The 23,685-nt window shown below is 38.8% G+C and overlaps 1 protein-coding gene across 1 annotated transcript in view; it reads right to left on the minus strand.

Annotated features, from left to right (window-relative positions):
• Positions 1–1,167: 1,167 nt before the first annotated feature.
• Positions 1,168–23,685, minus strand: part of LOC111931906 (uncharacterized) — a 72,482-nt gene continuing 49,964 nt past the window's right edge. The window contains exon 4 of the mRNA XM_086897842.1: positions 1,168–5,522. Within this exon, the coding sequence (XP_086753968.1) occupies positions 5,473–5,522 (50 nt within the window). The 3' untranslated portion in view covers positions 1,168–5,472. The remainder of the gene's footprint in view (positions 5,523–23,685) is intronic.

Consider the following 23,685-nt stretch of genomic DNA (forward strand, 5'->3'; position numbering starts at 1 on the left):
ACTCAGTTTCATGGAATATAATGCTTTTTGTGCACAAGTGATTTTGTTTCTTAAGATGATCCACCAAAGCCAAAGAGTGTGCTGCACAAACACACACAGAGGCAAAGAGCAACAGCTCTCCCAAATCTTGCAGTGATAAATTTCCACTTCATTAATATACTGAAAATAACAGAGAAAGCAAGTGGAATTCACAGATGAGCAGTTTAATACCTAAGCACCCTCTAAATTTCTATAAACAATTTAGAGCAAATGTGATGCTGCAGACACAGATTCACCAACCCTACCTATCTCACCAGGCCCCTTCAGGACACTTTCCAGCCCACTTATAACCAACAGATTCAGTCAACCAAGCTAAGCAATTATTTATCTTGCATCTCCAACTGATGGAAAATGTGTTTTTTGTAATCATGTGTGTCTAGATAACACATTTCCTGTGAGGCTCCTTCCCCTGGATCAAGAGATCAATAGGTCTGGCCAGCTTATCTGTGCAAGTTTCAGGTTTACTTTGCAGGATCACATGAGGAGTGTTATCACTCCCTCAAGTCATGTAAACTCTTGCTCATCTGACTTTCTAAGAGTTTTTGCTCACAGACCTCATCTTGGAGCACATTTAAAGCCCTGCTATCTATCTTGAACTAAACCAGCAAGTTTAATTCACATATTCAATGACAGAATTGGTCAAGTGTCTCTGCTTTTCCTAAATCCACTTTTCAACTGTGATAAATGTAGAAAATTTTAAAAGTTTGATTGGTTTTAAATAAGCCCTGTCCAGATTTTTAATATTTTTTTTATTTTTTTTGCAGCCCAGGTAAAGCCAAAGAGATACTTTCCATTAAAGTATTTTAAAAGAAATAAAACACTATAGGAAATCAAATTGAGGGAATACATATCTGTTCCAACAGAAACACAACCTATTGGGCACCACAGAAATCCTTTTTTTAAAGCTGATAGATCCTTACACAACTGCAACCATTCCACCAGCACAAAAGGAAATGTTCAACAGGATGAAGTTCCCTGTCAAAGTATAACCTCAAATCCTCTGGCAACATTCCCACAAGATGGTGGGTACACTAGAAATCGAGAGTTTAGGTACTTTAATGCTTGTTAAACCAGATATTTCTTTGTTTAGCAAATCTGAATGCAAATTATTCTCTGGTTTCATGATTCTTTTTGTTCACAGCATGATTTCTTGGGAGCTGTTCACACAAATATTTGTTTTCATAAGGCAAGCTGTTTTAATATTAATGTTATTTTATAACCAAGATATCCTTTAGGGTGTTTTAAACAGAATAATGAAAGCCAGGTACCTAAAACATACACCACTTAGTGACCACAGAATCATACTTTGGTCAAACTTTAAATATTTCCTCATAAGAGAACCAAAAGCCCAAAACCCCAAAGCTTTCAGAGCTGCATTTTTACCAGTGGGATCTGAGGTATTGTTTCCTCCTCTTTACTACACCTACCTATGTCAAAATTGAACTAGGCTTTAATTCCAGTTTGTGAAGCTAATTCCTTGTCCATGACAAGCTGGCTCCTAAGGAAATTCATCCCAGAATTAATCTGACTGCATTTAAAGCTAGTTTTATTAAAAATTCTTTAAAATCCTGTTGCTCAGTTCTAGTCTTAATATGGAGAACATCTGATTTCATTCATTACAAATTACTCTAATTAGCTTCATATAGAGACACTGTTCTAAACTGCAACTAATATTATTTATGACTGGATGTGGGGGAGAAAACACCATACAAAAGGGAATAATATTAAAAAAAACCATTCCTTAATTTAGTAAAACCTAAGGGAGACAATTTACTGATTCAAAAGAATAATTCCAAATTCAGAGTTTACTTTATACTTTATGAGGAATAATTTCTTATAGTAGATAAACTTGCTTTATGTAAATGAAAATGAGAGTCTGCATTAACTGAAGGCATTATTTAAAGGAAAAACAAAACACCAACAAGAAAAAAAAAAATCTCAATCCTGAATTCTGTATTTCTAGGGATTTTTTAACACCTAAAGTGTCTTCTGGGCTGGGATTGTATAATGCTGGTCTAGCCAGTTCTCCTTACCATGCTGAGGTCTGGCAGAGCCAAGGTAACAGGTAGGGAAAGGCACTCTCTTTTCATTAGAAAAGCAGTCTAGCAGCACCTATTAGCACAGGGCCTATTGTACATCAAATTACAAAGTTATTCTGAGATCCAAGAGCCCCTGGCTGATGGCCCAGGAAGTATAGATTTTTCAGACTAGATGGAAGTGACAGTCTCATTTACTATCAATTTTTATGCTAATAAAGACACGCAAGACCTGACTTCACCAGTCTCTTTGGAGTCTTTAATCAGCTTTTGGCTATCCCTGTGCATAACCCAGAGGAACCATTTCACACTACAGTGGGCTCTGGAAGCAGCAGTGGGTGGCAAAGGGTGCTCAGGAGCACAAGGAATTGGGCACCAGCCTGTGCTAAGGGGCACTCTTGATCCTCTTTGGGTCAGCTGCCAGCACCTGGGGAGTGAACACCCCTGCCACCATCTCCCAGATGCTTAAAGCTGGGCTGCACTCAATGGAACACTTCCCAAGGATGGTTGGGATCCTCACCCTCCAAAACAGTCCAGCAGACAGAAAGGTTGTCAGGAGCTGTTCACGGTCCTACACTGTACAACACTGCTTTCATCCCTCCCTTCCCTGATCATTTCCATGTCATCATTCCACTGACACTTATTTCATTTCCATGTCATCATTCCACTGACACTTATTTCAGTTCCATGTCATCATTCCACTGACACTTATTTCATTTCCATGTCATCATTCCACTGACACTTATTTCAGAACTGCTGTGTTTGACCTGGAGCCTCTCAGCCTAACCAGCCCTGTTCCCAGGGGCACTTGTGTTTCAGTTTTGAAACTATAGGACACAAGCCACATTCCAAAAATTGTCTAAATGGGGAAATGTCCTTACAACTCACAGAACTGATGATACATCCAACAGTCATGAGATCATCTGCATGTTTAATCTCCTTTTACACCTGTACACGTTCCTGTACTTTGTAAAAAAGTGCAAAGAGAGAACAGGTAATGTGATTTCATAGAGTGGAAGGTCAATAGCTTTCATACAAGACCTGTAGCAAAGCACTGCTTTTATTTACCCCTAAAGATTATATTTCCTTGTATTATATTTAACATTCTCAAAGACATTAAATTAAATTTAAAAAAATAGGTATTTCCATGCTCAAAAGTCAGATTTTACTAAAAATATAGGCAAGTCCCAAAACATTTTCTATTATTCTCCCCAATATTTCTTTTGTTTCCTACATAGCCTATGACATGGGTCTAAAAGACTGCAGGCTCCTATTAAAAGGGATGTTCAGCAGCCTCAACAGGACCTTCCCATCAGCAGATGACAATAAGGACGACAGAAGAAGGATTTTATTGCTGCCTGATCACTGCAGTAACAACACAGAAACAGGGCAATTGCCACTTGCTGTTTTGCTATTTTCTTTAAGGAAGTTTTTATATAAAGAGTAACTATACAGTTCATCCTTTATGACTTTTTCTTTAGGCAAAGAGAGAACACCAAGTGAAGTGTATGTATTTTCACTTCAGCCAAGGGAAAATCATGAAATTAACTCTCCCTCAGCAGAGAGGCTTTTTTTTTTAAACTTCCCCTGAAACCTTAGATCCCTTGGAGTGCTGGGCTAGTCTTCACCTCACAAAGGAATGGTTCTTCACTGGTTATTTTTCAAAACATTCAATTCTGCCCCCTCTTCCCCCCTCCAGAATTAAAGTTCTCAGGAAATTTAATACTTTCCAGAAGGAGGTAAATTTTGGGAATACTGTAAAGAATTCCAAAGCTGTCTTCCACAATGGAGTGACAAGAAAACACGGAGACAAATGAAAATATATGGAATATATCATAACACAAGGAAATAAGAACATCTGCATTATCACACAGAAGATGTTAACTGCTGGCCTGCATTTTCAGGCCCACACCACAGGGTTAAAATAAATGCAGCAATGGGTTGATATCTTCATAAGAATCTCAGCATTTCAGGGTATGATTAAGGAATGGAATTATTGCCAGGAGATAAGCTGAGAAAATAGAACCTCAACCTTTGAGAAGAACTGAAAGTTCTCCTGCAAGTATTCTGCAGCATGCTGCACATAAAATGGATGGATATGTTTAAATACATATATTTATTGCCTGGATTCTTCACTGGAAGTACCCCAAAAATGTAACCATCCATTAAAAGCACCAAAAGAAATACTGCACCTTGTGATCTCCCTTACTGCCTTCTTAACCAAAAATTATTTCCTAAAATGCACTTGGTGCACTTTAACTGAGAAATTCTCTTCTTCTCCAAACAAAACTGGAAGAACATTAAGTTGTGCCAGAGAGACAATATCAAAGAAACTCACAAACACAAAACATACCATATGTCTCACTGTAAAGTGAGAGTGTCTGTGAACAAGCTCATCAGTTTTATGAGACACGTGCCAAAACCCTGAAAGAATTGCTGCAGTTCCCTGTTGGAAGCTGAGAGTTATTGACCAAACCAGACTTGGAGATCTTCCATCCTGTTAAAGGTGCTAATGATTCATGCACGCAATTTTTTAAGAAAGAAATGGTCTTCAGCAGTGAGTTTGATTTTTCTGTCAAGAAGTCAAACTGCACTTGAAGTTGTGCAGTGCTGTTATCTTCGTGAAGGTGCTGAGACATTTCAGAGAAAAAATATAATTTGATATATTCCCTAAACAATTTGCCTTCAAAAAAAACCATATGAGGTTTCTGCCTTCTGTACACCCTGTTTTTTGGACCAAGTACTTTCATTGATGTGCTCACCATCACTGTGCCACAACACTGGAAGCACCAATGAAAAACCACTTGCAAGGTTTAACACTATCAAGGTTTAACACTATCAAATTTTAACATTACCAAAAGCCTTTCCAGGCAGGTAGGCAAGGGATCACTTTGGTCAGGTGATCCTGTATTTGTGCATTTGATATGCAAAGCCGTGGAAAAGTTGTGCTGCAGTATGTTTGTCCTATTTCCTGTCATGACAGAAAAATAAATAGCATGGGAAAGTGTTTGCTGTTTGTTTATAAAGTTTCCATTAGAACCAGGCAAAGCAGAGAGGCAGATGGCTGTGTCTCATGCAGGGAAACTCAGTGTTGTTAGGCAGACACTGAGGAGGATAACAACTTTTTGCCTCTGTATGTATCATGACCCTACATTTTAAAAAGATTTTCCTCATTATCATTAATTTTCTGGAGTTTCTAGTTCCATCACACCAATCAATAAAGCTTTCAAAAAGACACACTCAAAGTGGAGAAGATGAAAAAGGAAAATTGAGTATATTACTGGGTGAGGGAAAGGAAAGAGCGAGAAGCAAAAAACTCACCTCTCTGGGCTGGGATTCAGACTATGTGAATAATCTCAGATATGTCTCTGGTTTCCAATACTACAGCTGAAAACTCTCAGTTTGTACCCTGTCCTAAATCAAAATCTTGACAGCACACAGGAAAACCTAGCATGAGAAGCAGTCATTGTTAGGAACAATGGATCAATTAGATCAGTTTAGTCAAGATAAAGTCTCAAAGTAAAACTTCCTGTTCTAAAGCATAACTAATTTTCAATAAATACTTACATAGTATACATTGTGAATTGCAGAAACATGAAAAAATCAAGGAAGATAAATCAGGTTGGCTGTTAAAATTCCTCTTGCAAATCTGGTAGGTGTTTGGTCTAAGAAAACTCTATTTAAAGAAAACAAAATGCATGGAAAATGTGCTTTGATCTCAGATCCCCAAACTGGGCATAAATAAAATATATAAATCATTGCCATGAAGAGAATACACAGCAAGTTAATCCTGATCAAATATCATAAAAGTGTTGTAAAAGGAAAATATATTCCTCAAAGAAAGATTTTCTAAATTAACTTTGACAGCAAGCCAAAGTTTATATCAGGAAGTATTTAATCATGTATTGGACATGCTGCATTTTTCCTGGGCTTTTTGTTTCTCTTTTGTAAACCACACTTCACTGTGTAGCTGTGTCACAGACAGAATAACAGGCTTTTTCATGGTAAAGACATAGAAAATTGCAAAATTATGTTTGATCCAACTGCTGCACTGCTAAATTCCTAAAATCACTTTTCCCCACTTAGCAAACCCACCAACTCTATTAGATCAACACCTGTCCCGTAAAACTTCCTTCAAACCTGAAATGACATTCTCACATTATAAATTCACCAGTACAGAGGGACAGTCACAGTATGAGACTGAGAACAAAACATTGTAATAGCATGAAAGCTTGGTGCTGTGAAAAACCTACAGCAGGAGGCAGTGATGTTTGGACCTGACCTTCCCACAGTGGCTGTGGGCTGTGTGTGCCATTGCTGTGAAACCCAACATTCAAACTCCTGGCAGAAATTTTAGGTAAACCAGGTACATAGTATTTTTCCAAAGGAAATGCTGGAGGCACAGCCAAAACACGAATCAAACCTAAACTGAGTGATTCCACCAGGAAATTCTTGAGTACAGCCAGCTGCTGACTGTGATTGTGCCGCTCCTGAGGAAACACACCACAAATTGAGGTGACTTTGAGCAGCACCTGCTTGCAGGGCAGGGCTCTGCAAGTGCACCTCAGGCTGGGCAGCAACAACAGAATTGTTCTCTCAGTGTGCACACACACACTGAGGAAAACTTACAGAGCAATTGCAATTAGCAGGATATTTCCAAATTAGAAAAAAAAAACAAAAAGCATTCCAGTGAGGAAAAAAAAATTAAAGGGGGAAAAATTACTGAATTAGTTGGACTTCTTGGTACTTTTCATGATAATGTGAATGGCAGATGTGGGTTTATTTTTCAGCTATAGATCTGCTAAGCAAATGGGGAGAAGTTTGTTTTATATTCACACATCAAAGTGAAAAATACAGTGCCAGTTTGGACTTCTTCATAGGAAGGAAGCACAGCAAGATTTCCTTTAAGTCCAAGACACCCTTCTGTTTGTTTCTGAAAGGGAATTTCCAGCCAGATGAATGAGCAAGAGCTCCACAACGTGAGGCTGCTTCAAGGCAATCACACAATCTAATTAACTGCCCTGCTGGCAGAGGCTCCAACATCTCCATGCCCCAAGCCAGCTACCCAGGAAACCACAGCACTCAGAGAGCCACTGAGCTCGGAAAAGACCTCCAAGATCATCAAGTCCAGCCAGTCCCCCAGCTTTGCCATGTTCCCTGCTAAACCCTATGGCCACATCTACATGGTTTTGAACCTTTCCAGGGGTGGTGATACCACATTTCAAATATTAAGTGCCACCAGCACACAGTATGGATTAATTCCAGCTGCTAATTACTGCTCAAATGGGCTCTGTCACACCCAATCACTTGTGCTAGACCAGACTTCCACACCTGTTTGACACCTTCACCTGCTGCAACACAAAGCTCTGATCTGGTGCTATTCCCTCTGCTCTCTTTCAGAGATGAGCAGGACTTGCATATCCTGAAGCTTCAGAGTGTGGGAACTGACAATGGTCAAACAAGAGATTTTTAGGTTTCAGGCATTAGTTAGCTCGAGCCTGTGTGAAACCAAGTCACATAACTTTGTCAGACTGGCCCAAGAAGTGTGGCCTGGGAAATCATAAGGAGGAATCCACACAGTCCTTGGAGAGGGAAAACAACCTCTGCAGGTGTTGCTTGGATCCTTGTTTACTTGCAAGAAAAAGTCAGGGGGTATTGCTCCCAATTGTCCAGTGATGGTGATGTGTTGGTTTAATGACCAATGACAGTTTTACCTCTCAGACCTCCTCAGACCTGTCTATAAAAGATCTGGAATAATAAAACTTGCTCTCTTGTGCAACCCAGAAGAGAGTCTGTGTTGTTACTTTTGCCACTCCTAATACAGTGTGACATCGAGTGCATAAGCCATAGGTATTAAACTAAAGTCAGAAAGAAAGAGAGGAAGATAGGAGAGGAAAAGAAAGGGAAAGAGAAGAAAAGATAGAGGGTGATGGAAGGGAAGGAGGGTAGAAGAGGGGAAAGAGAGAAGAAAGAAAAACTGGAGAATGTTGTGAATGTCTCTGCACTCTCCAACTCCTGCTCCATGGCTGCTTTCTTGGAAAAGGCAGGAGAAGCTGCAGAGGCTTCAGCAAGTAGAATACAGCAGGTCAAAGCTGGGAAAAGCTGAAGTCCCTCTTTGGCAGTGCCTGTTCCTCTCACTGCTGCAGCTTCCCCTCGTGCCCAGGAGCGAACACCCTGCTCTTCAGAACACCTGCTGAGCAACCTCCTGTCTGCCTTTGAAAGCTTTTCCATCTATCCTGCTCCAGATAAATGCCCAGGGAAAGAGACAGTAAGACAAAAGGATAAGAAAAATCACGAGCTTCTTTTTAGTAGGAAAGGAGCACACCGAGTCACACTGACACCTTCACAGAAGTACAGCTCTTCTGGGGAAACTCCTCTGTTAAGAGGCTTCATCCAGGGAAACAAAATACATCCAATAAGCTTAGAAGTGGTATTTGTTAATTCTAATCAGGTGGAAGCAGACAATCCATGGAGCTGTGCTCGGCTCTGGGGCTCTGAGGGATTCCTGAGCACCACATATTATCTGCAAAATCTGCTCAAAGCAGGAGTCAAAATTCTCAGAAAACAAGGAAAGCACCTCAAGAAGTTTATCTGCAATTTAGGGATTCCCTATGCCAAATAAGAGACCTGTAAAGAACTTAAATTCAGAAAGGAATAACTTGCAAAGCATTGGCTGGTTTGGAAGATTCCATTGAATCAAAGCACCTTGTCTGTGAGGAATATCTTTGGATGAGTACAGGAGCCACTGGATTCTGCTGATTTCATGTAAAGCAGAACACCCCATACAGGTTGGCTTTTAGCATTTTTCAGGAGGAAAAAATTATGCAGCAGAACCAGACAAATACGTGAAGTGCCTAAAAATGAACACAGACGAAAATTCTCTTCTCAAGAAATAATGTAACCAGGAAAAATTTTAATACAACAATGCATCCATTTAGAGCACAAGTTTGAAGAGATAATTGATGTTTTTGTTTCAATAGACGAAGAAGAAGCAACCAAGATCCTTCACAATAGTGAAGGATTTAGGCAAATATTTATCAGATCTACTTTTCTAAAGTTGCCATAATTTTAAATGTTAGAAGTTGAGATTAAGTCATACTTTAAAAAGAGTAATTTCTATTAAGATACATTTCTAAAACATACCCACATAGGGAACAGGCTCAGAAACATGGCAGAATAAAATGAGAAAGCCTTACTGAAACACACCTGAGTCAATCTGGGCAGCTGCAGGAAGAACAATGAGGAAGTGCATTTTTCTTTTTTTTACACCAGGACACACAAAGTTGGACCCTAGAAGTTTTCTGTATTTTGATGATAGGACAAAAATTGAGCTCAATATTTGAGTAGCAGAGATGGCTCTGCCATTCATACAAGGAGATAAAAAGTACCATGTAGCTTTATAAAAGGCCAGAGCTACGGGACCACAAATTGTCCTGAGAGTAGGAGTGGGTTTATGCAGACATTTTTCTTTTGGTGGATACCCTTTATCTCCTCTCAGAGAGATGAAAAGATTTTCTATCTTGCAGGAGCTGCTTTTGAATAAAAAGGGCTTTCCTAGATACTGAGTTATAGGCCAACATAGTTTACATTTTAAATCTGGACATGTTGGGCAAGACAAATAAATAAGAAACAAGGATCCATAAACAGCTTTGCCTGTCTGGTATTCTTCTCATTTCCACTGAATTAAACCAAATTCTGCCTAGTCCCTTCCCACCCCTGTGAGAATCATTCCACCATCCCCTTGCAGAGTCCTAATTTGCTCTTGCAAATCATTTTAATTCCTTGTGGACTCCAGAATGGTCTTTCCCTGACTGTGCTCAGTGCATCCCCAAGGAAAGAAAAAGTACCCTCCACTGCTCCTGAGTTTTCTCTGCTCCAGCCAGCTCTTAGCAGAACTTAGGGTACAACAGGAACATGTGAGTGAAATCATCCTTCAGAGCTGGCATTAGCTGAAACTTAGATAAAAAAACTGACACAGAAACTCAGTGGGTGCTGGTGGTAATAGAGAAGGAGACCTAAAATAGGCATAATCATATTTTTCTAGAGAAAGATATGATTTGTAAACTGAATATATATCTGGGAGAAATTTGGAGCTGGCAGGCACACCCTCTAGACCATTACATTAAAATAGATGAAATTAGATCCAAAGCTGATTTAAAGGCAACATAACTGCCTGGTCTCAGATGAAATATAGATGCATAGATTATGATTTCCAGGAATACTTCCAAGGATATTAATTTTAGCTCTTAAAACAAAGCACCCAGGACAGCACCTCTCCAGCCTGTTTAAACATTTTGAAGTGACTCAGCAAAGGAGAGTCTCGTTGCATAAATAGAAAAATATACAAGCTAAGTGGGAGTGTTGATGCTGGCACAAGAAAAATTAACCCCCTAAGCAGAGGAAGTAGAGATTTGTTTCTTTATGTTTGGAACAAACAAAGCCAGCTCTGAACATTTTAATTCTCGATCTCACTTTCCTGAGATTCTTTCACAGGGGATACTTGGCCCAGCACACAATGGTATAGATTTGTTTTCACTAGGCATACTGTATCTGGAATGAGCATCTCTGGCAATAGACTGGAGTTTAATGGAAATGGATTTAAGGAATATTTCATTTTATATGAGTAACATCACTGCAAGCCCTCATTAATCAGAGTTCCCAGATGACAGCCATACAGAAATTAATATGGAAGTTAAACTGCAGAATCAATTCAGGAGAAGCTCACATTTTTTTCACCAGAAAACAAGAAATAAGAATACCTGGATTATTATGAACTGATGTCAGATTTGTTGCTTACCTGCAGGTAGATAAAGCAAAATTAACATAACCTTGCTTCTTAAAAGTTCTGTTGAGCACATCACAAAGGGGAAAGCACAGCTCTGTGGGGTTTTGTGCCGGGTTGAGTCCTGCATGGCTGTGGGGTTTGAAGGCAGAACAAAGACTAAATTTCACAGAAATATGTTGTTTCATCTCTTGGCCACTTGCAAAGTTGAATTCACGGGACAACGAGGCAGGTGGGTTTATCTGAGAATGCAAAGCCTTCTGTGCCAGTCAGGGAGGACTAGGGAACAGGGCACAAGCCATCTTCATGAGCTCTTGTCCATACGTGGGGCTGAAGATTTCCATTTACTGTGCAAGCACTCAAAATAACCTTGCTGAAAGTAACTCAAAGTCAGTTTTTAAATAAATAAATGAGCAAGTCATGGCCAAAGATGAGTTTCTGTAGGTGGAAATTGAATAATTGTTGGCGTTTTCTGTCACAGACTTTACAAAGACTCATCAAAGAGATCACTTTGTTCCAGCGCTAAAGAGAAGGATGAGAGAAGAAAGAGTGGATTTCAGAATATCGTGACAGAACTCAGCAGGAACCTCTACAGGAAGAGCTACAAAGCATATATCATTTGAAGCAGTGAACTTTAATAAGAACCTCATTTTACACATGAATGTAGCCTGTGTGATAATCTCCAGTCTGTTTATTCATCAGCTGGAGCCCCAGATGTGAATGTGAAGGTGACAGCAGCGGTGAGTTTTATGTTCCCGAATTTTTAGAAAAGGTATTAACCTTTTAATGGTTCTTCATTAAAGCCTGACTTTCCCAGTGAAAAGCAAACCAATCTATTTTATTTTCTCTGTGATACTAAGCATGAAAGGAAATCCTAGTTCATAACTAGAGAAATAATAGAAAAGATTTTATGCTATTTAAATCAGTTCAGGAGTCGTCTAAGTGGCACACAAACAGCGGGATCATCAATGTAGCAAAACAAACCCATATACAGTGATTGAAAATTTAGCCCAAAGGCCTTTCTACTGGTCCTGATCCAGACAAACATCTTCCAAAACCATCTTTTTTCAAAGTATCTGGGATAGCCTAATGCCAACCGTAAGTAAATGTACTGTGAATTTTTTTAATGTGATTTACTGGGGGGGTTGGACAGGCTCAGGGAACTGATAATGGATGTTATGAAGAAAAAACTGCAAATTTCTTTTAAATGAAGGGCAAACCAAGGATTTCTCATTTCTTCTAATTTCAGTTTCCTGGGACTTGAGCCACAAGTAGTTTAAAAACAGAAAATCGTTGTGCATAATCCACATCAGATAATTTTTTTTCAGTACTTAATTTTAACCAAAAAGTCTGTATAAAAAGCAGGTAAACAGCCCTTGAAAATTATTTCTAAGGGCTACATAAGGTTCAAATATAAGTTTTCTACTACCTAGAGAAATATACTAGCAGGCATAGCAGGATATTTTTTCCTGTTTTCCATAGGCATTTAACAGGAATAATAAATCTCTTTCTCTGTATTATTTATCCAGAGTAAGAATTAAATAGATTATCCATCCAGGGCTTTTCCTGCAGCTTGTATTTTCGCTGGACTACTAACACAAAAATTAAGATTCAGATCATTGTATTCCTTGGACTCAATGATCTTAAGGATCTTTTCCAATCTATATGATCCTGGAATTCTATCTCCTTGGGGGTTAACTCTCAGCATTTGCTTCCAGGCTGTGGATATTTAAAAAACCTTTGCAGACGTGTGGGCCTTGTTTGTGGCCATGCCCAGCAGGGCTGAGCCCAGAATATTCTGGGATGCCACAGCACTTCTGTGTTATCTCTTTACAAGATTCTCATGTTCATCCCTTACAAGAGTCTCATGGCAGCTAACCTGACTTCAGTGCAGCTCAGACAAAATTTCAGCTGGCCAGGTCATAGATTATGCTCACAGATGTCTGAACAGAATGGGAGCTGCCTTTCTGTTCTTCCCTGTGTGATTAATGGAAGCACAGGCCCCTCGTGCATCCCCTGCACAACACCCGTAAAGGGAAATCAAATAACAACATGATTTCCCCACAGCGCAGAAAAACCTTCTCTCCTTTACTCTTTTAGATATTAATTAACATTTCTTCTCTTTAAAACTGCTCTGTAGATCTTGGGAGTAGCAAAGGATGTCACATTATGTATCAGTTGCTATGGTAACTAATCCTTTCTAAAGGGAAGAAACAGAACAAATTTGTAGGGCTCCATATCTTACTACCAACAAGGGTTGTCACTAAATAGTCTTTATTTTGCAACTCATTGCTTTCTTTTGTTTTATTTATAAATTATCACAACTGACTTAGTTAGATTTAGACTGTGCATTCTATTCCTTACAGTCTGAATACCCTGAGATTCCTGCTTTCATGTAGTGGCAGAAAAAGAGGTTTATTCCAGATCTTGGATTGATTTTACAAAAAAAAAAAATATTTTTGTGAAGGTACAATATTATTGAACAGTCTTTAAGAGATGTATTTTGGGTTGGAAATGGTTACATTTCCCAGGAAAATTACATGTAGTGAAGAACTTTGGGCAAATTTTAACATGTTTCTCTATTTCTGTTTCTCTGTTCTGAACCAGAGGTTCAACAGGACTGGAAAGGTCCTTCATGTCTCAGGCACTCTGATCCCACTGTAAGCCTCCATCTTGCAGTGGGATGTCAATCTACTGTTTGTACAATTAGTTTCTGAGATATCTTTTACAGGGGTCCCAGGATTTCTGAAATTCTTTCTTCAAAGAAAAGTTTAAGCATCAATTTCCTGAAAGAGACATTCCCTTCTACCTGATGTCTATCAGTCAGTAGCCTCCAGGACTTCTGCCTAGAGAGGAGACAGTAATAGTCTTCATAAAAATGCAAAAAAAAAAATAAAATTACTACTTTGTGGGTGTATCCTTATCCCAGTGTAAGACAAACAGCAGGTTGGAGGTGCTGCTCTCGAGACCCTCTGACAGCAGAGCTACTGCAAGGGGCATCCCTTGAGCCCAAAAACAAATATATACAAACATTCTAACAGAGACAGGGCCATTCCCAAGGTTGAAATATGAGAAAATGTGATGGTGGACCCTAAATCATCTCAAAATATTTCTCATTTTCTTTTCTCAGCCCTTTCTCCATCACTTTTTCCATCACTGCTGGACTCCACAAGACAAGAATCACGAAGGGAACAACCTGATTCAAAGAGTTGTGAAAGAAAAACATGCTTCACGTTGTTCAGACATACAGGAAAAAAAGCAAACAATTTAACAATCTTATTAATTGGCTTTCTTATCAATGTGCTGGCAAAGAAACCTTGTACATTTCCAGGCCTAGAAACACAGAATAAAGTAATTTCTGCACTCTGCAGCTGTTTAGTAAGTGGCTCCACTTGGCATAGTATTTACTTTATCAGATGTAGCAATGTATTTACTTTATCAGATTTACCAAACTACTCATCTGCCCCCAGCAGCCCCAGACAGAAGGGAAATGTGGCTCAGCTCTAGCAAAACTTCCTTTCAAATGGTAGCAAGTCAGAATCAGTGCATTGCAAAGGACAGGAGAGTCCTTAACCCTTCTATTTGCTGACCCTGAGAACTGGAAACAAGCACAGAAAAATGAGGACCTGAAGTATTCTGCAGACTGCCTCATTAAATGTCTAGATTTATAAGAAATTATAGAACAAATGTGTTTATTTCAGAAAACAGTTCTGTGATCATGACTTCTTTTCCAATACCTATATCAAGAGCTGGAAGAAATAATTTATTCCCTAAGCTAAAATCCTCCATATCTCAAGAGACGATGCAATGGAGACCAGATTTCTCTGGAGAAGCTCTAATTCTTCCTTATGGAAGAGAAAAAAACTACCATAAAGAAGTATTTTATTTTTTTTAATGTTTGAAAGCTGCAGTGTCAGCAGAGCAGCTGCAGGGGGAAAAGAAAACCAGGTAGAAACTAGCCTTGAAGTGCGTTTGACAGGAACTCACCTAAAAGCTGGAGATCACTGAAAAAAGTGGCACAGGCAGACCTTAAGGGAAAGGGGAGAGCTGTGAAAACTTCTAGAAGTTTTGAGGGTTATTTGAGACCAGCTAATTACACAGCTGAGGGAGCTGAGCTCAGGCAAGGCAGGGGACAGGAACAGAGCAGCTTGATCTAGGTCACAGAACTGCCACGGCTCAGGTTTTTCTGTCTGAGGAGCTTTTATAGCTCCCATCTGCATAGTATCTGATAGCCTTACACTGCTTTAATGTGTTTATTCTCAAAATGAACCTGTGAGGCAGGAAAGCACCAATTTTGTCACTTTACTGACAGTGCACTAAAACTGGAGACTGTAGGGAAGATCCTTAGTTGGCACAAATTTTCAAGGCTCTGTAAAAGCCAAGAGTGCCCACTGACTGTCTAGTAAGGATTAGTTATTAGATTATTTAAGGCACCTGAGGTTTTTCCCCCTATACAATTTGTTCAAGATCACACAGGCTCATGACAGTATTAGAAAATGAAACCAGTATTCTGAGGAACACCAACAACTGGCCCATCATTTTGTTTGTCGCGTCTGATACAGGCATATGTGACTGTAAAATGCATGAGGGAGCAGGTTCACAGCTCACTTGGGCCACGGCACCTTTTTCTGGTCCTTTCTAATTGTTTAACAATTGTAGGGTCTGTTGGTTTGTTGGTTGGTTTAGGGGTTTTTATGGTGTGAGTTTCTGGGGGGGGCTTGACAGACTGCTATTCTACCAGCAGCAGAAAGTACCAGAACTCAATGGAAGATGCTTGCTCCCCATGGAAATGAAGTTGAGAGATAAGTATACAGAATTGAGGCTTTTTTTTTCCCCCAAATTAATAGTTCTTTTAAAAGTACTTTCACTGGCTTTATAGTAGTTTGAATTTCACAGTTGTTAAACATATGAAATATTTTGTATGTTTTTTATACCTTAGCAGCAAGAGGATAAAACTGAAAAATTCCCTTCCTGTGAGTTGTTGTGCATAGCAACTGCTATTCTATGACCCATCTTATCTGTTAATGGTAGCATCAACATCTGGCAGCCTTGAACAACATCCATTACATTTGAATTTTTCAGCTAGAGAACTTGAAACAAGGAGCAGGGATGACAGATGTCAGTCACTGCCTCTGACAGGTCAAATGCAAATTTCTGCTTGAATGGTTCAGCTTTTGCAGGATTTAAAGCAAAACAAGAATTATTACTGCAGTTTAAAATGAATTAAGGTGCACACACTAAATGCCAAAGACAGATATATATCCCAATAATATAAAATTACTACCAGCCAAACAAAGTACCAACTAGGGGCAGCTCAGGGTGTGTACAACTGTCTGTCAAGGCAGCAGAAGATTTGTGCTCTTCACTGGAAATACTTTCACTGCAGTCAAAAGAGAAATCTTGAACCTGACAAAGAAGGTCTGCTCTGACTTTGATCCTATCAATCAAGAGTACAGTAGGTCCTAACTCAAATAAACTATATCTTAGTTTCACCTTTGGACAAATATCAAGTCTTTTTCCTTCTACCATTCTGAAGAATAATTGATTGATGTCCTTTTTTTAGGGCTATGAGAAATGATATTTGGAAAGTAACTGATAGTTTCAGGGTTATTGACAATTGCCTCCCCAGAAAAATATCAAGTTGACAAATGCATTTGAAAATGACTATTTTTAATGTTGGATGGTGTGGCAGAAAACTAATTAAAGGTGTCATTTATGTTTTATTTGTGCTAGGAAGACACTGCCAGCACCTCAGTAGTGTAACAGAATAAGGCAGATAAATTCTGCTCTCACACTGCACAGAACCCACAGTGAGTTCACCTGAAATGGAAGCTACAGCAGGAGAAAGCCAAAGTTGTACAATCCCTTGGGAAGTTGTCTCACTGCCCACAAGGACTGACATCAGAAATATGCAAATGCAGCTGGGAGGAATGAGAGGTTGGAAAAAATTTTCTACATTTTTCTACAAAGAAATTTTTCTACAACATTCATTCCAGCTTCTCTGTCATCAACTTCATTACAGTCCATCTTTACTCTTGTATCACACCTTAATTCTGTTGGTTATCACATTTATCTGAACAGAATCATTTATAAAGTGTCAGACTCTACACCAGCTGTAAATCCCAGGAGTAGAAATCTGTGGACAGGTTTGGAGTGTATAATACATATATATATAATACATATATAGATGTATACATGGCATATCTCCTACTTCTTGATAAATAAACCCCAGGAAATTACTGCTCTGTAGTTCTCTTGCTTAAGCAATGTGAAAGTCAGTATTATTTTTAAAAGAGAGAATAAAGAGAATAAAGAGTCAATTTCTTAGGATTAAGGACAAAAGCAAGCCGCAATCCTTTCTAAGACCAGTTCATAAGCCTCCTCCAAGACTTAGAAAAACAGTCACACGGATTAATGACAGTTTAAGGTTTTTTTCCCCTTTAATTTCTTGCAGAGTTTAGTCACAAGGCAATTCCTTGCAACAGGAGTAAACAATGGACTAGGAAAAACAGATAAGCTTCCTGTCACAAATATTTTCATGTCTTTTCTGCTGCTTTAACTCAAAGAACTCCTCTTGCTAACAGCTATTAGGCACTTTTATTGCAGCCACGTTAGTACCACTTTTCCCTCCCCCTACATCACAATCTCTATTCAACACCAGCCAAGAATCCCAAATCCTGCAAACAGCACAAATCCTACAAATCCCAATTGTTGCTCCCTAAAATGAACTATCTCCTCCAGATTTTTGCACATATTTACCAGCAGCAGAAGAGGAGATGCTAATAAGTTACATGGTACCCTTGAGCTGAAACACAACTAAGCCCATGTGGTTTTGCTACCCCAGCCAGATTTCCAGGATTATTTTGATACGTATACCCTGGTCCTTTCAGCTGGACAAGCTGGGATTTCACTTGTTGGCTTTTTCTTTCCTTTCTCCTTTTTTTATGTCTCCACCATCTGTTTTATGAATCCTTGAATTTATAATATAAAGGTCATTGTTTCAGCATACAGGGAATGCGGTTTTGTTAATAAGGCAGAAGTTGGCAAGAGTTAAATTAACATACACATTTTAATAAATACATACATGCACACACTGCCATTAGTGCTTTCAACCACATAACTTCAAAATACTTGACAAATGGCTGGGAGGGTTTTCAGAGGAAAGTTTAGAATGACTGGCCCTAAAGAAGAGCTTCTAATCAGATCTTGGGGTCCTGCTATGGATTCTTCCCATTTAAAACAGATACAAATAACCACATTCCTGATTATTTTTTTCTTATGTGTGTGTATATCTTCTCCTCTGTGACCCCAGGAAGAATCTCACAATATATTACTTCTAGCAGTATAAAACAGAGACTACTAACATCCAGTTTCTTTTTGGTTCATTCATTTTGAGTTTCAGCAGCACCACTGTCCTTTCTGGAGGAGAGACAAGGTAATCAAGGCACTGACACCCTAAGGTGGGCATAGCAGGGTAGAACCTCTGCTCGGGCATCAGGACAGAAGATTGAACTGCTGGTGTTATTTAAACAATTCTAAGATCAGGAATTCAGGAAAGAGGAATATGGGCATTTGTGACACTCATCCCATAAGTAGGTATATAAAATATGGTTTACAAGGCAGTGGGTTCCCTGCTTGATGGGTCCCTTGAGCTTAGAATGGCAATGGAGGGCACAGATATTTCTGATAATTCCCTGGACTTCCTTGTGTTAGGATAATGTCTTCCTTCCTCCACTCAAAATATAGTCTTAAAGCATGTCAAACAAAAGGAAAGTTACATGGCATATTGCATTCAGTAATTGATTTTAACAACTGCTTATGAAATGGAATTATTTTAGAGCTGAAAAAGCAACCTTTTTCCTATTGTATTGTGGTCACTATTTCTGGGCATAATTTATCATTGCCTTAACGAGATAATTGAAAAGTTAACTTTTAAACAGCATTTGTGATCTGAAAGTCAAAGCTCTAGATAGATATTTCAATAAGGATTGATGTTTGTTTTCTTTTCACTGGCTTTACAGAATGCACACATCATGCTACATGAAAATAAGGTCAAGACAAGAATCAGTCAGAAGCTCAAGTGTTTCCAGTTACTGACTTTCCACAGATATAAAGCCAGGCTGGGTTTTAGAAAGTCTTTCTTTCCAAAATATGTGGCATATTCCATCTGAATTAAGCACGGGACTTACAGGAGAAATATAAGGTAAAAAATGCCAAAGATCTCAATTAATAACATAAAGCCCTAGGCAAGCTTAATGAATATTCACACATTTTCTGTGCAGCACCACAGCAGACTCTGCATGTTTGTTGAGCAGTGATTTCCCTCCTCAGCCTCACTCTCTGTTTGCAGGTCAGACGAGTTAATGTGTCCCCACATTAGCTCTGCGCAGCTCCCACTGAGGGAAGGGCCCCGTGGCACCGTGGCTGTCCTTCACACAAAGTGATTAGCCAAAACCTGGCTTCCCCTGGCAGTGATGAGGCTGTGCCAGCGTGGTCCAGCTCCCCAGAGAGTGCTGCAGCCGGAGCTGGGGATCCAAGGAGCGCTGCCACCCCTGACAGCATCCGTCAGGCGCCAGCTCTCACCCCAGCACCGAGCCAGTGCTCCAGCTTCCCCTACCCTGGCTGACTGCACATGGGGATAACAGCAGGATCAAAGGATTGGCCTCTAAAAACTGATTTTTTTTTCCCTGTCTTCCTTTGCTATTCAGTATTCCTGAAATAATTTTCAAAAGAAGTAATGTCAGTCTGTTCCAACGCAATAAAGCGCTCACAGTCCCCAGTTCAGTTATGAAGACATGTAGTCATTAAAATAAAGTGCTCCAGACAGTAACCCCAGCTCCAGCTGGGGAGGTCTGAGGTTATGAATTCTGCTCTGCCAGAGATAAACAGGCAGTCAGATATTCACACATAAGAACAATTCTCACTGCTATCGGTGTGAAGTATATTGTGGGCAAAGGGCGACATTCAACTTTTTTTTGGTAACTTTTCTCAGTATCCTGCCTCTGAACTCTTGGACACTTCATCAAACAGAAACTTCAGCTTAAGCAGAGTCCTTAGGAGACACTGAAGTTTTAAAATGAGAAAGAGTAACACAATCTGATGTAATCTTTGAGATACTTTGAAACTATAAGTACCAAAAGAGGGTTTTTTTTCTCCTTTTATCATTCCCCATCACAACTGCTGCTGTTGCCATGAAAAGAAGCCTTTTTCTTTTTTTTCTCTTTTTCCTATTTTTCTTTGATAGCAGAACACTCTTTATGAGTCAGCAGCAGTTTACTGCTTTTATGACTCAAGAATTTTTTGGACAGACCCTCAAATTAGATTGGGTCTTCACTCATGTCAGTCAGGGAGGATTCATTAATTTCACTGTCTGTAGACTGGTGAAGAACAAGTCTTCAATCCCCATCATTTTTTTTCTCCATCAACATTTTGGTAAAGCACATTTGAAAAGTTTCTCTAAAATTCCGAAGTTGTGGAAGGCAGTGCCATTAACATCACTGATTTTGTTTGCCCTTCTGCATCTTTATCCACATCTTTGAGAACTGACAGAGAACTCAATGCTCTAAAAAAGTGTTTGCTGTCTTATCATAAATGTGATAATCTCTCCTACCCAATAGGCAGAGTTTTAAAGTTGAGATGAGCAGCTCTAATACCCCACAGGACACATGATCTTGAATTACAAACAGCAACAAATATTAATATGAATAGAGGAGAAACCAAAAAGCTTCAGACTGTCCTAGTCCTGAAAGGTGTGAGCTGCAACTCAACAGGCACCAAAACAGTTTTCTCCACTAGGTTCAATGTATTAGTGAGAGAACACATGTGGGACCTCCAGAAATACATACAATTTAAATGCACAGGGACAACAAAAAACAATGTATTTCCCATTCGTAGTCCAATAAAAACATCCAAAACAGTCAACAGTATAAAAGCAGAGCAGAGACAAGAGGCACAGCTGTATAAAAGATGCTCTTTGCTTTCCTAACATAATTTAATACAAAGATAATGCTGAAATATATATTAAAAAAATAAAAAAACAACAAAACAAACACAAAGTGTGCTTTCCACATTCCTTCTAGTTAATTTGACATTAAAAGAAACTGTGAACAAACAACACATTTTGGGTTTTAGCAGTGCAAAAGGGAAGAGTGGGTGATAAGAACACTTACTGGAGAAGGCTACTGAATGATTAATGATTAAACTTCAAACAGCAAATAGATAAGGGACAACATGCAGCAATTAGTGGATTTTTAAAATGCAGACACACAGTGGGCATGGTCATCCCACAGATACAGAGCCTAGATCATGGCTGTTTAAATGCCATGCAAGCCCAGATCAAAGCCAGATTAAAATGAAATCTTTCTCAGACTTCATGCAGTCATGAATACTCATGGATCAGACAGCTTGAATATGAAATTGGGTAAAATAAAGGTAAAACTTACCTGGACTTAAAAGAAAGCCAATAATTACATAAAGGACAAAATTTATGGACAATTTCTCCCTGGAGCTCTGAGGATTTGGGCTCTGGTGTCATGTTGCAAGCAAGTTACAGTAACATATTTAAACAGAGAAATATTTTATACAAGCTGAAATAACAGTTAATTTGACAGATTGACTGCACACTAGAATTTTGAATTTGCATCAGATATCTAAAGATTATTGGGGTGCCTGCAAAAGTCAGATGAAAGTTTCATTTAGCCCAGTATTTGGCACTTAACAACAGCAACTCAGAGGTGCAGAAGTATTTTAGCCCTGATGGAGCAATACCTTCCCTGCCTCTAAGCTTCCAGCAGTTCCCAAACTGACAATTGCCTCAATGGTGTCAGGATTATCCAACCCTCCATCATTTATTTAATGATTTTAAACTGATCAAATCTTGCAGCATCTTAAAAAAATCTGTGGGTGTATCTCAACTTAATTATGCATATAACAAAAAAAATTCCCTGCATTCAGTATCAGCTGTCTTCTTGATAATCTCATTTCATGTGCCTTAGTTTATGTCCCTTGGACCATGAATAATCATCCCCTCAAAACTTGCCCTTGTCATTCAGGATAGCAGAAACCTCTATAATAACCATGTGCACTCATTTAATATAGATAGAATATTTGTTATTTCACTTTCTCTGCATACAGAAGGCATTCTGTATCACTGATTATTATTCTCTGTGTTCTCCTAGGTTATTCTATCCTTTTCTAGAGTGAGCTGTGCAGCCTTGTAGAGTATATTGAAATGTCAGATCCCCAAAACCATATGGAGTTTTATAGGGATGGTTCATCTCTTCTTTTTCAGTATTCCCTAACACCTTCACTTTCCTGCCCACCAACTAACACCAAGCTAACATTTACAGGAAACTACAGACAAGCTTATAATTCTCTTTCAATAATGGCATATTTAGAACTACCCTCTATAGATATAGATATATAGATATAGATGAAGGTTTTTGTTTGTTTGTTTGTTTACTTTCCCCTGTGTGCATGGGTTTTTATTGACCAGTGTTGAATTTCTTGCTTGGTGAGCTGGTAGAACAATCCTCTATTCCATCCTCAGTTTTGATACTCTCCATCATCAGAAAGTCCATTCATCTCTTTTCAATCATACAGAAATATGTTAAATAGCAATCATTCTAGCATCTAATTTCATTGCAAAAAGAGATAATTTCTTTTCTAGACTGTTTTCTAGCTTTAAAGTATCTCTCAGTTTCGGAGAATGGAGATTCTTTTGCTCTGTGACAGGTTACTTTCTTTTACAGCCATTGGCAAGATCCTTGTCACAGCCTTCAGTGTGCTTCAGGGATGGAAAATGAGCAGAGCTACGGAATTAATGAAGAGATATAAATGCTTATAACACTATAGTGGGGGGTCAAAATACACTAGGATCATGTTCAAAGACGAGAATATTAAAATAAAGTATAAATTCTTATTGAAAAAATCTTGTAAAAGTGGTTACTTAATCTGAAAGAAGCTGTGCAGAAAATTGAAACATGATTTAGACTAGAAATAGAGTGCAATATTTTTAAATGTCGTAAGGAATCAATCATTCAAACAAATAACCAGCAGCAGTGGATTCTATAAAAGTATCTTTCCATTAAAATTATTTCTTGCAAGTTCTATGTTTTCTATTATGAAGAAAATTAGATTAGTCTGTTCTAATGGTCTTTTATGAGTTGAAGCTAGAGTCTACTTAATGATGTGCTGCTTTATTAGTTCCTTTTTTTGGTCCAGTTCCTGGAAAATGGACTAACAATTCACATTTGTACCAGTGCAGCCTGGAAATCTTACACAGATATTAGTTAATTAAAAATAGCAATTAATAGTGTTCTCTCTCTAATCTCAGCAGAACAAGTGTGCTCTATTAATAAAAATACCAGCTGTGGTATTTACAAACACTCTGCCACTCTGTTACAGACTGTTCTTATATGAAGGTTTGGGGTTAAAAAATTTAAAAATTGTTACCAAATCTCCTCCTGCATCCTCTGCCCAGATAACCTGCACAGCTGACATCCAGAGGCAGAGCCAGTAGCTGGCCACCTCCTGATTTAAAATTCCAGCTAAAGTGCCATATCCATTCCAGAGATCCTGTGATGGATATGGAACACAACAGCTGCTTAAAGGAGCAATGGATGTCTGTTCTCATCTCCTTGCATGATGCTGATATAATGCCTTTATTCTCAAATTGCTCTGAGGATCTCCCATGTGGCCAAGGCAGCCAGCACAGGCAATGAGAGCATTTACTGCTTTCAACCTTACAATTATACAATTATCTCTGTCTGATATACTGTTCCACAATCATCTGAGCTGACAGCCATAAGTCTGTTCAATGCTCTATCA

This window comes from Cyanistes caeruleus, chromosome 7, assembly GCF_971803275.1.
Source record: "Cyanistes caeruleus chromosome 7, bCyaCae1.hap1.1, whole genome shotgun sequence".
NCBI classification, from domain to species: Eukaryota; Metazoa; Chordata; class Aves; order Passeriformes; family Paridae; genus Cyanistes; species Cyanistes caeruleus.